Here is a 15,800-nt window from a genome sequence, read left to right on the forward strand (position 1 = left end):
CAAGTTTAACATAACAGCAAATGTACAACGTTTCGACAAGGGTTTGTCATCATCAGGCACTTCGACAAAACCTTGTTGAAACGTTGTACATTTGCTGTTATGTTAAACTTGATATTTGTAGATATTTACAAAGCAAAGTAATCATTGTGTTGCTTATTAACCTATTGCCATGGGTATACTTTACTGTGCACAACACAAGGTTTTAATGTCTTACATTCAAAATTTTATTGAACTACTTTTTGTTTAAGTTATACAAATTAGAAAAGCATAAAATATTAGCTAATAATCCATATTTTAATAGTATACAAGTTTTAAGTTTTTAATTCTACAAGGCAATATTTAAATAAAACCTGAATTTCCACTAGTGTGACACACATGACACATTTTCTCTGCACATGTCATCATCCCTATTTTATCCACCATTCCTTGAAATTTACGAAATTAAATGTAATTACTCTCTATAAAATTGTTATTGCGCAGGTAAACCATCATTTTTATATTCTTCAATTTTGTTTGGTTACAGGGCTATCAAATAGAAAATCAGACTCCTCCTGCCATACCCATTTGTCACATCCTCTCTTTCACAATTTATTGATAGTTCTCTCTTACATTTCATTATATATTACCTATAACCAATAGAAAGTCAATGTTTTCATCTATCAAATGATGTATTATATAACGTTGTATTCTGCCACATTTCTCGCACTAGAGAAAATTCAGAGTTTTTAAAATATTGCCTTATGAAGTTAAGGACTTAAAACTTGCATACTATTAAAATATGATTTATTAACTAATATTTTATGCTATACTAATTGATACAACATAAACAAAAAGTAGTTTAATAAGATTTTGAAAGTAACTTGCAAAAATGCTGTAACATACACGGTTAGACCCACCTGTTTTGAAATGGTTAATACAAATATATAAGCTTACATTGCCAGTGGAACAGCTTTTTGTATCTGGTTTAGTCATTTATAAAAATAAAGCTGTAGGAAAGCTTTGATAATATATATATATAATTGATAAAGCTGAATTTTTTCTAGTTTTGGAGTTAGAAACATAATTTAACATCACTGTTCATAATTGTCTCCTTTAAAAATAAAATACATGTAAATTAAAAGCCTATTAAGCTTCTTCAAGTTGTTTTTACAGCAAAAAGCCATCAAGAAATTAATATATGAAACTTTTTCAAAGTAAGTTTTGGTAGGATAAAGTTGGCAAATACACTAAGTTGTTAGCTTCTTTAAATTTGCATATTCACATGTTAAACAATGTTTTTGTAAATCTATAAAACTATCGGCACAGAGAGAACTTTTACATATTGTTTTACTCTCATCACTTGATTTGGTATTAATTTGTTTCTAATATATGTAAATAAATAAATAACGGCCCGTCATGGCCAGGTGGTTATGGCACTCAACTCGCAATCTGAGGGTCGCGAGTACGAATCCCTGTCCCACCAAACATGCTCAATGTTTCAGCCCTGGGGCTTTATAATTTGACGATCAATCCCAATATACGTTGGTAAAAAGAGTAGCCCAAGAGTTGGTGGTGGGTGGTGATGACTAGCTGCCTTCCCTCTAGTCTTACACTGCTAAATTAGAGACGGTTAGCACAGATAGCCCTCATGTAGCTTTGTGCAAAATTCAAAACAAACAAACAAACAAATAACAGGGAATTTCAAGGTCTTATGTTTAATGAACTATTTAACCATATGTACATAGGTGGGGGTCAAAGTATGCATGCCATGACCTTATAGAGAGTGTCATTCAATGTGTTATTGTGTATTTGATGTCAGAGTTATCAACTATTCATTTGACTTTATACTGCTGATTTAGCAATAGTTCTTGGTAGAGGAGAGTAAATACCAGATATGGTATACAAGGATATTGAGAAAAACTATATATATGCATTTTGGAGGTTCCTGAGGTTATGCAAATACAATGTGCAAACTGCATGATAGAGAAAAGTATTTTTATTCTTCACATCACTTAACACTCAAACTTGTCAGAGTCTGAGTCAGACTGATGTTGTCAGTTCACAGACATATCTCAAATATAAATACTTTTGTAACACATCTGACTTTTGTATACAACATATTTGTACATTTTACTAAACTTGCCACATTTCATGTATATTCACTTATTAAACTTGGAATTATTGTCAACATTCTTTTCCCAATACAGAGTCGGTCCAGTAGAACAACCCCATGCAGCTTTGGTTAATTCAAAATTAGAATAGTAATGTGTAATAAAAAAAAGTATTTTAGGTTTGTATAAATTTTTGGGGTAGTGAGTAATTCTTTATTTCTGCAAGCTATAAACTGAAATTGATTGTACTCTACCAATTCACTTATTTGAGGGTGAATACATGAAGATATAATAATACACACAAAGCAAATATCAAAGACAGTTTTAACTCTGTATAGGAACGTGGTCATTTTAACAACCTTGTAACCATGAAAATATGCATACTATAACTGAATTTACAAAGTGTATCTTCATGAAATTTGCCAAGCTTTTAGTAAATATTACACACCCAGTGCACACAGAAAATCAGATTTCTTAATGATGTATATTTCCTGAAGATTTATTTTTGAATTTATAAAGCCTTTATTGAGTGAGACTGAGTGCAAAGTGATATTCTTGTTAAGACTAAAATACATTTTTCTGTCAGTTTTAATTTCGTTTTGCATAACCTCTAAAAACCCTTGAGTTAATATCAGTTTTCTTTTAATAAAACTTGAAATATTAAGCTATTTTCTCTACCCTGACACTAACTGTAGTGAAATCAACAGTGTAGAGTAAAATTAAAAGTTGAAAAATATCAAATAAGTGTAAATTTAATTGTTTTTCTCTGTCCAGAATGAATGCATATTGTGTCAGACAATTACACATTATTTATTCTTAACCCTATCCTCATGGGTTAAAGGCCATGTCATCCCATTTGTTGACTCGCATTCCAAATATTATTGAACTAATATTTTATGAATTTATGTAAATAAGTTTGGTATCAAATTGTAGATTATAATTCAAAATTTTATTATATATTATTTGATTTAAAAGTAATTATTAAAAAACATCTAAATATCAATTTTTGTGTGTCACATGGTATGTTGAATGCAGCATTGGTTCAAATCAGATGTTTGTGATGTCCAAATACAAAGTATATATTTTCCTACAAATTAGGAACTCAAATTACCAATATTGACAAGCTAGAATATCAAATAAGAACCTCTTATCTTTTCTATTTGCTGAGATATCAATACGTCTACTGAATCAAACGTAGTGGCTTCACCCTCTTCTTTCCATTTTTGAAAAGGCATGCTTATGTACATTTTCTTGTCTACGATGTGTGAATAACCAATCAAAGGCTCGGAATTTCCCCCTAGTGGCTTTCTCAGCATAATTGAATTATTCAGGCACCAAACTTATTCTTTTAAAACTTAGATTTGAAAAGGTAAGGTGAAACTTTAGTGAGCTCAAAATTTCATATTTTTTTATACCCAAATACAGCTTAGTTAGTAAGTTTGATAAACTGTAGTGGAATTCCATGGTATTGATATAGTAATTTATGAGTTTTGGTTATTCAAATGTATATAGAAAACTTTTAAAAAGTTATTTTATTTCACATCCTCCATGTGCAAATTTTGATAAGGCTTAGCAACCTACAGCCCAACAGCAAACATGTACAAAGTTCATAACTAGAAGATATAATTGTTTGCTATATTATTTATTTACTGTTCTTTGTTTTAAGAAAAATAAGTGTAAGAACTTATTTGTAAAAAGTAAAAATGTATCATTACTTAAATGTGACTATATTTTACAAAATACTAGTTCACTAAAACACAGCCAAGACAGGTCACTTTATAAAGGTCAGTTTTATATTCTTGGATACAGTAGCATGAGTGCATGTGTGTCCCGTCATTGTAACTTCTGTAATGTTAGCCAGGCATGCCTGAAAGGTCAAAATAGTAAATATATATATAAATGTATAGTGTTATGAGATTTAAGCTATTTTGACTAAACATTTGTGTTTTCCTGTTATAATTTGTAGTCATTCTAGAATGAATAAAACATAACTTATATTTGTCTCCTAATTTTTTATGGTGGTTACGAGATACAGCTTAGTTACTAAGTTTGATAAATTGTAGTGGAATTCCATGGTATTGATATAGTAATTTATGATTTTTGGTTATTTCAAATTCTTATATAAAACTTTTAAAAAGTTATTTCATTTCACATCCTCCATGTACAAACTTACTTGAAATATTTTCTTTTCAAATTAAGAAATAAAACTTGTATGATATTAAAAGTTGAATTATAAATTACATTTTGATGCCAAGCTTAATTGACATGCATTAATTGTAAAGTTGTTTAATTAAGTTTTAATTATAAACTTTGACCTACCCGAACTTGGAGAGTTAATAGATAAGTAATACCCTGAAATCAAACCCATGAAACAAATAATTGTAATCTGGAAGATAATTTTTCATGGATTTTATAACCCTTCATGAACACTCAATTCTGAATTGATTTTCTGACATGTACAATAAGTTATTATGTTAACTGTGTTTATGTTGAAACTAGATACATTTTCCTGAAAGTATAGTGAACATGCTTACTATTACTTAAACAGTTTGCTCTGTTATAACATCATGACTGTTTATGATAATATTGGTTCTGTATAATGACCATAATAGTTTATGAATGAACTATTTTTCTGTAGACTATTATATTGACCATGTTAATGAAGACACTGGGGAGTAAAAATACAATTATGGTTGGACTCTTCTTTGAAATGCTGCAGTTGATGTGGTATGGCTTTGGTTCTCAAAGATGGTAAGTTGATTATTGTATAATTCTCTCTTAATATTAGAAACTATTATCCTGTTTTATATGTGGGTAAATAATTCAACAATCTTAGACAAGTGGGAACTTTTGTAAAACCTTTATTGTAGTATCTGTATGTGAGAAATCTATACAGTAAAAAAATGCAATAGTTGCCTTCACCAATAGATGAGTGAAACAATGCATTTAAATTGTTCACACAAGGAAGCGAGTACTAGAGAGTGCCATAAAGTTCATATTAATACTAAAAGAACACTGATAAATTGACAGTTGGTAATTTTATATAGCATTCCACTACTTATTTAATGGGGTTGGATATTGTAAATATTTACATAAGTTCTAGACTGTCTGTAAAGTGAACTAAGAAACTTTGGAAAATTGTATGAAAGATAATTTAGTAATGGAGAAAATTAGACCTAAAAATTTGAAACCAAGTTTATCGTCACATGTTAGGGTATGTCAAAAATGTTGAGTATACCAATTCTCAGGGCATTTTAAAAAAATTTCCAGAAAATATAAAAATATAGACAGTTACTCAGTGTGTGTTTTTTAATAGTTTACTCAACTTTATTGTGTACCAACAGGTTTGAACATATTGAATAGATTTTGAATTGTATTACTTTTGAAAACATGGATTTTATTGATAGAGTAAGACCATGATGGTCCAATCAGGAAATGCATAAAAAAATAGGAAAAATAATTTCTTGTCCTTAAAGAAAAAAATCGAGTTTATTAAATTTTATTAAATGAGTTATGAACCACAGGTTAATGTTGAATAAAGGGAACGTAAGATTGGTATTAAAACCACAGTTCTTAGATCACTCTAGGGAAACATTGGCACATGTGGTTAAGGGACTACCTTGTAGGTAATGAGCCTCATATTGTGAATTTTAAAATTTACTAATAAAACATTTATACTGGCTGACCCTTGAGTTGAGTGATATAACAAAACAGTTCAAGTTCAGTGTATTATTATGAAAACTTTTTGCCATTTTAGAATCATGGGTATACAGAACCATCACATGTATCTTAACTCCTTAAACTCGAGCAGATGCTACCATTGTTTGGCCAAAAATCCTGATTTACCCATCAGATGGTAACAGCACCGAATAATATTTGTCTCTTTGGCTGAAAATTAATCCAAACCATATTATTATCCACCTTTTATATATAGACTGGAAATTTTATAAGGTATTGTGATAATTATTAGAACATCATAAAAATAGTTCCAGCAGAACTCGCAAAAAATGATGGGTTTAAAGAGTTAATAGATGAAGTAACCCTTTCCCTCCTGCTATGCAGATTTACTGTTGCTTATTAAACAGTTACACTTGTTCTATAACAATATTTACTAAGAGCTGTTCTGTTGAACTAGTATTTATTTTTGAGGTGTTGTATGGTGGTCGTGTGCCTTAGTTAAAACAGTTTAAATGTGGGTCTGTTACACTTTATACTTGTATACATTTCAAATTTTTGTTATTCCAATATATAATTTAAGTAGTCCAAATCCCTTCTAGAATTGAACAAAATGTATCTATTTTGTAAATACTTATGAACAAATAGATTGCCTCATAGTTGGACAACTTCAGAACTACTTGTGTATGTATGACCATGTTTTTATATACACATTGATATTTATAGGATGATGTGGGCAGCAGGTGGCTTGGCATCAGTCTGCAGTATTACTTACCCAGCTATAAGTTCTTTTGTTTCAACACATGCTGAAGTTGACAAGCAAGGTAGAATCACATTTTTACTTGTTTTGTGGTAGCCTCAGATGTTTGTTTTTATAAGCAGCCTATACTATTACTTGTTAATATTTATACCATTAAACTATTAGACAAAATACTGCAATAAAATTGTATCTTTCCAAATGCCCTGTTGAGTCATACTGATTAACAGGTACGTATAATTTCTAGAATTAATCTTCAGAAGAGTATAAATTATCACTAACTAAGCCAATAGACTAGTAAGTCTTTTCTGTATCAACTTGTTTTTAATGGTATGAATTTAAGTCAATACTAAAAGCTTATGTATATGTAAATTTATATATATGTATACACAGTTCTAACAAGTTAAACTAGTTATACAAAAATGTATAACCTTTCGGAAGATCATATTTATATTGATACAATAATTTACAGTATTTACTATTACAATTCACATAGTAATCAGGCTTGAAAGTTTCCTATGAGTGATAGGCCTCAATTCTGTCCTAGAATGTCGATCATGCCGTGCTACAAAATGGTGATAACCACGAACTGACTGCATGTAGGGAATCGGCCAATAATCATTTAAGAAAGAAAAATTGTAAATGGACTATTCAAAATTTGTTGTTTACTTAGTTGATTCTTTGTCTACTATATTCATTGTTGTGAATGGAAGAGGTAAAAGTTAGTATGGTATAAGCAAATTTTGAGAATATAATGAATGGTTGAATAACTTGGTTTATAAGGTACTCCATGATTTTTGTACACTGTTAAATTTAAAACTCAATAACTCACTGATCAATGTTGCTGGCCTGCCACTGGAATTTAATTGAAGTCTCTGTCACTATGATTACTTCCACTTTCGTCTTTACTTTCTGTCGTGACTTTTTTTAGCTCCTTTCTAATTTTTGCTTACTGTTTTCTCATAAAAATAATAGTTTGTCTGCAGCTATGTTTACATTACTTTGACTTAAACTTTGCATAACTTTTTTTTGGTGAAAACAAGAATATTTATACATGTGTGTGTGTCGAATTTATAGCTTACATTGGTGATCATTCAGTGAATTGATTCAATTCACTCAAAATTTCCCACTATACATAATCTGCTTCATATATTTTGTGTAAGTTGGTTTTCATTTAATGTAGTCTAAGCAATTAAGTGGTTTTATTGACTTTTTATATTTTTCATGCATCCTCAGAAGACCCTTTCTTTATAGTATGAAATTTTTGCCTGAATAAGTAGGCTTAGGAAAATTGGAAGGTGAAGTTAGAATAAAGCTTATGAATATAATTTCATAAGTCCTATTACAGCATATTTACTAATTTCATTCATTTCTATCAATCATAGCAATAAGTTTGTAGATGTGGTTTTGTCACTGTCTTAGTTACTGAAAATTATAAAAAGAACCTAGTGTATATCCCATCAAAAATGACAGAGCAAGTACTACCACCCCTACCCCATAGTATACCCTAATCTCACATTTCATATCTAACTGAAATAAATATATTTTGTGAAATCAAGCTTGACCAACAAAGAGACAGAAAAGTGCAGTTGAGGCAAATATTGGTAAATTCCTTTGTGAGCCAATCAAAATTAATATAATTCATGAAATTAATTTGTGCCATATTCATAGAATATATTTTTTTCTAATCAGTTAGATTAACAGCTTCTAATATATAGAAAGCCAGTGCATTTTGGTAACACTACATTCCAACAATGGCTTTTATGTCATATTGCTTAGCAACGAAAGTATAACCTAATATTGTTGTTGTCTATTTACTGAAAGTATAAAATGAAATGTATAGAAAACAAAACTGAAAAATATTTGTTGATTAGTTAATTTAGAGCCTGTTGATTAAAGAGGTTTGTTTATTATTAAAAACGTTGGTGATATGACATAGAATAACTTAATTCAGAAATAATTTAAGTTTAAAATTGAATTGATATTTTTACTTTCATGATAAATTTTATATACTTGGCTCTAGGCTAGGTGATCCCACACTATGTCTTTACTTTAGGCTTATTAAACTAACACTCACTACACTTGTAAGGTTTCTTGGCCCCCTTGCACCTCTATCACTAAATTCGTAATGGGCAGACAGTAATTAAACTATTCTATCTGGATAAATGAATTTTGGCTTTTATGACTTCTCCTATTTTGAGAAATCAAGCATGACATGACACACACTGGCTTTTGTATAGGTTAGATTATAAAACTATATAAATGACATATAGTCATAAACAAGATATTGAGAGAATTATAAGAAAGTGTTTCATGAAAAAGCTCATTATTAAAGTAACCAGTGAGCTAGCCTACTGTTTATACTGTTAAGTTCTAAATGACCAAACCAACTTAAGCTCCTCCACACTTGTCTCAAGGTGAATGTCAAGGTTACTTCCAGTTCTTTGGTTAATACATATATAAATCTGTTTACAAACCATTTCAGCCTGTACCTGATGATGCCTTTACCAAAAAAAAAACATGCTCATTAATATATGAGGTATTTGTGAAACATACAATTGTTTTTGGGTTTTTTCCTCAGTTTTGTAAATGTTACTTCTATTTCACACCAAGTATTTTGCAATGTGAGCGCAGTTAAACAGTTATGTAAAGTGAAAAATGCTAATGTGAGTTGTTTTTTTAATACAAATTTCCAAAAGATATCTTAATGTGTGGTAAACTGTAACAGCATTTCTTGTTTATAATAAAAAGGTTGGACCACTATGACCCCTCCTCCTTGTAAAGAGGAATGAAACGACAAGTAACACAAGAAACTTTTTTCCTGATTAACTCCACATAGGTTGTGGAGTTAATCTGAAATGTCAAACTGATGTATTGAATGATTTCATTTTGTACACAGTGGACATACCCATTGTGAAAATATTGGCCTTTATGTAGATATGTATGTATTGTATTAACCTCGAATATTGCCACTTTTTAACAGATGATATTAATCATATCAGGTGTAGCTCAGGGAATGATAACAGGGATGAGAGGATTGTGTAATGGTCTGGGACCTGCTGTATATGGTTTCATCTTTTATCTCTTCCACGTGGATCTAAACGATGAAGCTGACCTAGAAAAGTCTGCTTTTAACTCCCAAAATAGGATATCCTCCAACTTTACTGGCATGCTAAATCCAGAAGATACTCAGGTATTCTTTATTTAATTTTACAATACATGAACTTAATAATCTCATTTTAGCTTATATTTAAGGTAAAAGGTATTTTAAGATGCTGATAAAGTGAAAGATTTTATGCCTTAAATTATCAATAAAAGTGAGGTATTGAACTGAAGAATTAATGCTTTCTAGTTATCATAAATTTTGTTTTATTGTGATTTATTTAATGGGATGATCTACTGTTACTTAAGCTGGTATACAGAGTTAGCTACAGTATTAACTTAGTTATTTTTTACTTGTGATCTGTTTAGTTAGCTTGCTTTCATCAGAAGTTAATGATAAAATAATTTTATTTGTAGTAACATTTAAGATATAATTAATTGCATTTGTAAGTAAAAATGGTTTTCACTCAAGTTATTACTAGTTTTATATGAAACTTGAATAATGTATAGAGTAACTTTTGCAAAGCTTTTCAAATCAAGATATATATGCTAAAAAGAGAGAAACTGTTAGAATGAAAATGCAAATTGTTCTGTTATACAAACAAATTCTAAATTTTCAATAACACAGGTTATTAGTATTAAGTATAAAACACTTTGCGTAAAAACTAACATTTGTGGGAACCTAAATTGTACACATTTTTGAACAACAACAAAAACATTTTGTAGCTGGTTCCTGGACCACCTTTTGTGTTTGGAGCCTTCTTGGTGATGGTAGCCCTTCTAGTTGCTGCCTTCATTCCTGACTCCCACCCATTTGGTAGCAGTACCCGGTCTCCCTCGCATCATCGAACCTCTCCTCCTTTTTCTCCAGCTGCAAGCACGAGCACTAGTGATCCCTTTCTTCATGACATGGTCCATAAGCGGACAGATGGAAGTCAACCCCTTCTACAAGACACAGAACCTTTATAGCCTGTCATTTTATATACATTAAATAAATTTGTCTTCTCTGTCATTCATACTCCACAAACTGTGTTCATGAAGATAGACAAGGTTGTGCTGTACATAGTCATGAGAAGTCATTATAACATAAAGAATGTTTATTAGGTAAAAATGGCTTTAAAATTATGAAATATTACATGCTAAATGTATGTAAGAAAAACTTAATTTTTAGTAATTAAAGGAATGATAATTATTGAACTCATTCATAATTACTGCTTAAAATTCATACTCAGCTTTCATACGTTCATACAAAATGGATATGATACTGAAATGCAAGTTCTTTATTTATTATGGATATGGGATATTGAAACAATTAAACTTAATATTATAATGTAGAATATGTAAATTTGGGTATATTTGCATAAAACTTAATTGATCTTTATTAATAGGTTTCATATAATTATTAAATATGTAACACCTCAAATTAGCCTTAAAAAAACTGATGTTATTCTTCCATTCTCTATTTTTCTCTGTAACTGATAAAAAGAGCCATCATATCATTATATTTGTTATTAGACTGTAATATTTGTTTTTATTAAGGCTGAAAGGCACAAGGATTCATTCCTAGTTCTATTGAAAGATCACTTTTGTCAAATTCTTTTGTTTTACAAGCCAATTAGGTTTTAGAAAAGTGTTTCAGCTTACTGTGGATGTTTGTTTTTATTAGGTGAAAGATATGTGGCATTATCCAGGAATATATCTTGTGCCTTCAAAACATCTGTTAAAAAATTCTAAATCTGCATAGGTATTATTATTATAATATATGAAGAAGAATAATTAATTACCATAAATAAGAGTTGTATTTTATACCAGTATTTTTCTTAGTCATAAATTTGATGATGTTAAGATTGGTCAGTTTGAGGTGAGGTTTTTGGAGATTTTATTTCAATCTTAAAATTATATGATGTAACTACTGATATAGCATGACCTTAATAAGTTACTTTTAAAATTGTAGGTGTAATTAGAAGAAAGACACAACTTATCCAAAACATCTAGTTGCTTGTTAGTTGTGGTGTAAGATTGGTTAGCTGGAGTCTGTTGTATTTCTCAGCATCTGCTGTTTGCAAGAAATTTGTGAAACTATAAAATTTTCTAATCTTTTGTTATTCCAGTATTTTGAAGTTGCACATACCAATTTTATCTTGAGAACCTGATAGTCATAGCCTGTAGAACGAAAAGAAAGTAACTACTATATTTATATACTTCATCAAACCTAAATGTTAACAAGGAAGTTTAAATAAGATTGTGTCCTGGAGATCTGCATGATATAAACACTGTTTATTTTCATAAAGTAAGTTAATGTTATAAATTGAACATTTAATTGCACATTTTGTGATACATTAGCCCTCCATATACAAGCTTGGTCATTTTTACCAGCCATACAACCACCTTGAAACTGTTCTTTGAATGTAGTAAGTATATCTTCACAAAATTTGGCAGACTTGTTGTAAACATTAAGAGTCATTTTTTCACCAAAAAATCAGATTTGCTAATTAAATATTTTTACTGAAGGTTTGTCTGCGAATTTGTGGAGTCCATGTGTGAGGTGATTTTCATGTTAAAACTAATAGTACTTTTTTTCATTTTACAGTTTCAGATTTGATGTGCATAATCTGTAGAACCTTGAAAATTAATATCAAAAGTTTTTTCAGTAAAATGTTATATTGTATCTGTCATTTCCTCTACTCTAACACTATATAGACTTGGTCTATTTGATCAACCTTGTAACCACCCCAAACAATATGAAATAATCAAAATTATGCTTTTTTTTCTAGAATGACTGCAGATTGTAAGAGAAAATTAATTAAAATTCTTTATTCTAAACAGCCTCAGACTCTTAACAATTTACATCTGTTCTTATTTAATTTTATTGCTTTTTGAACCATGTCTAACTGTTGAACATGTACAAGCTAGAAACAACCTGGTGAACACATATCAATTAACACTATTAAATTACATAATGAGTGAACCTCTTACATGTATACCTTATAGAGAAATTAATGTATTTTTGTTATTTAATTTTTGTAATTTATGTTTTTTTATCTAACCTCATGAGTTTTCAGTTTTTACCTTTTAGTTACTTTTATAATGATAAATAAAAATATACATAAAAAAACAAACAACTTAGTACTTACATGTGGATCTTGTACTTTTGTGCAGTTGGAGATTGAAAGTGTCGATAAAAGTTAACCTTAATTTTTGTTTGGGTTGTTGTTAATACTTTCCAGAATTTTTATTTTATTTAGATGATTAATTTAAAACACAAAATAATAACACAAACAAAGCAAACAATGTCTTATAACTATTATTATTTAACTGGTTTTCTGACTAAGCCATGAGGGTATTTAAATAATTTCCTTAGCTGGTTGAACTGAACTTGATGATAGAAACTTGGAAGCTGTATACCGAATAATTCAAAAGCTGTTATAAGATTGAGCTAGCATTATACATAAATCAGTAAATTAAAGTTTTCTATTTCTATTGGTTATAAATAATGTAATAGCAAATGTCACTGACAGTCACTGACATTTTGTGAAAAATTGTATGTGATAGAGTGTGTGGGTTTAAATTTATGGTTTATATCTAAGTAAAATTAAATGACTGGAGAATATAATATTAGTTAATGTCTTAGCAATATTTATAAGTTTGTAATGTGCATTAAAACTCAGAAGCTCAAATAGAGTTGTAAAGATTATATGAAATCTGAGGGCTTCAATACCCTTTGGCAGACCATAACCCATTGTGTAGCTAATTGTGCAATTTGGAATAAACAAATGTCACATGATATAAAGTAAAGGTTGAAAGTTTATTTAGATGTTTCCTTTTGAACTTAAGAAATTAAAGCTTATCAGATAGTTAATTTGATTTATGAACTATGTTTGATGCCAAGATAATGAGATTAATTAAATTTTGAATGTAACTCAAAAAATTTGAGACATGCATTTCTACCTACCTATATCCAGAAGGTTAATAAAGATGGAAGCTAATAAACGTAGTGAGAACTGTTTGTTTACAACTCCCAACTACTACTTTGTGCATTTCTAATTGGGTACGTTCGTGTGTGCATGTCTATTTAGCTTTTTTTATTTTTCTTATGAATCTGTATCCTACAATTTTTCCCTGTGTGTTGTAGCATGATTCAAGGTTGAAGACTAGGTCCGTGTTTAAACATTTATGAAATGGTTGTTGTTATACATAAGGATTTGTATTATCCACGGTTTTCTTTATTAGTTATAGAGCTGGTTTTCTCTTATTTAAGTAGAATTTTCTAGTGAGAAGACTGTTGACCTAACCCATGGATTATGTCCTTGGCTTAAATATTCGTATAGATGTATATTATGATCCATCAAACATATTCTAAATACAACTAAAAGTGCAAATACTGATTTTTCCACTGTTTAAGTATTTTTTTATCCATTAGAGAAGTTTATGTTAATCTCTTAAAATTTCATAAAGCTATGTGTTTGAAAAATATGATCTGATGAATTATAAGTCATTATAATATGTAAAAAAACTACACAGAAAACTTAATGTCAAGAGTAATGGACTTTTTAACCATTTCAACTGAGTAGTTGTTTTATTTGAGTAAAGTATTTGATGATTAACATGTTTAATATAAAAACTTGCCCTGTGGTAATAGGAGTTAATAATTTTAAAAAACAACCGGTGTTACCTCGGTTTTATTGTCTCTTATTTTGATGTTTGATGACCCCACTTTTGGCTATCTTTAATGCTAAGGCTATTGTAATTATAAGAAACCATTTTTGTGATATACTCACTGTGAACTCTAGGAAGTATATGGCAAATAGTAAAAGTAGAATTAGAATTTTTAAAAAATTGTCATATGAAGTCCTCAATAAATACTGATATATTAAAAATTCCTATTTAAGTGGTAGTGATAACATTAAATATCATGCCAGTAACTGCGTGTGGAAAAAAACAACTTAATTTGAGGATTAAATGTATAATTAGAATTAGCACAAATTCAGTATTTACTGTTACTGCTTAAGGAATGAAATTGTTTTTTTTTTGCTGACAAATATCTGCAATGCAACTAAATGATGATGATTTATTAAGTATCTTTTAATTTTCAAACTAACTACTGGATAAGGAAGTTTATAACACAAACAATGTTCATTATTATATGTATGTAATTTGACATTCTGCAGGTTTAATCCGCTTTTTTTTACCTTTTCACTAGTTTATTTGGTTTAATATATATATTTTGTGATGATGAAATTGTAATAAAGGATTTTAACTGATTGAATCAATGCTTAAAGTTATTTGTTTTTGAGTTTAAGACACTAACTCTTAATACTATGGTCTGGAATCTAGTATAGACGAGAGATGTTTACACATATTTTAGAAAGAGGGAGAATTTTTTTTCTATGTGGAAAAAACATTTAGTTTTTTTCTAGAATACACTTGATGATACTGAGGTTTAAAGTATCACTTACTGCAGTAATTCTCAGTCTGTGGCCTGCTGTCTCCCTTCAGATGATCCTGTAAAGGTTGGGTAATGACAGAAGGGAAGTGTATAGACACCATTGTAGTCCCCAAAAGAAACAGCTTGAGAACCACTGATTTGTAGAACAACTAGACATTCTTTGCCAATGTAGTTCCTTTTTTATAGTATCATTTCAAAAATGTTTGTTTATTGGTATGATTATTGAAATTCTATAGAGGATTTGACTGTGATATTAATTAAACATTATTCTTCATGCTGTAGTAACAGACAGACATATAGATTGATGTATTCTTAAGTATTGTTCTTCCAGTTTATTTACTGTGATATTAATATGAATTTCATATGATATCTGGACTATTAAGTCATAAGTTCCAGTATTTCTTGTAGCATCAGTGTACTCTAACTATATATGCAGTTTTTTATTTGTTTAGTATATATATAAACATCATTTTAAAATTCTTTGTTTAAAATCATTACAGAACTTTCTATATATTGAAGAAAACAGATGGTTTTTTAGTTCACCTTTTGTCAATAATGACTGACCTGTGATGCATAGGAAATTTCTCTTCAAGTTTGAAATTAGAAATTTTGCTGGAGGCTTATTTGGACAAATGAAAAAATACGAAATCTATTATTTTTTTATCACACATTCTACTGCCTACCATGTGTTCCAGTTATGTATTAAAGCATGATCTCGTTTTAATACAAG

The 15,800-nt window shown here is 29.5% G+C and overlaps 1 protein-coding gene across 2 annotated transcripts in view; it reads left to right on the top strand.

Moving 5' to 3' along the window:
- Nucleotides 1-14,890, top strand: part of LOC106463125 (hippocampus abundant transcript 1 protein-like) — a 48,366-nt gene extending 33,476 nt beyond the window's left edge. For both annotated transcript variants that reach the window (XM_022390552.1, XM_013923101.2), the window contains exons 10-13: nucleotides 4,729-4,841; nucleotides 6,492-6,589; nucleotides 9,525-9,715; nucleotides 10,351-14,890. In XM_022390552.1, coding sequence (XP_022246260.1) covers nucleotides 4,729-4,841; nucleotides 6,492-6,589; nucleotides 9,525-9,715; nucleotides 10,351-10,593 — 645 coding nt within the window. In that variant the 3' untranslated portion in view covers nucleotides 10,594-14,890. The remainder of the gene's footprint in view (nucleotides 1-4,728; nucleotides 4,842-6,491; nucleotides 6,590-9,524; nucleotides 9,716-10,350) is intronic.
- The last annotated feature ends 910 nt before the right edge of the window (nucleotides 14,891-15,800 follow it).

This window comes from Limulus polyphemus, unplaced genomic scaffold, assembly GCF_000517525.1.
Source record: "Limulus polyphemus unplaced genomic scaffold, Limulus_polyphemus-2.1.2 Scaffold1330, whole genome shotgun sequence".
Taxonomy (NCBI): Eukaryota; Metazoa; Arthropoda; class Merostomata; order Xiphosura; family Limulidae; genus Limulus; species Limulus polyphemus.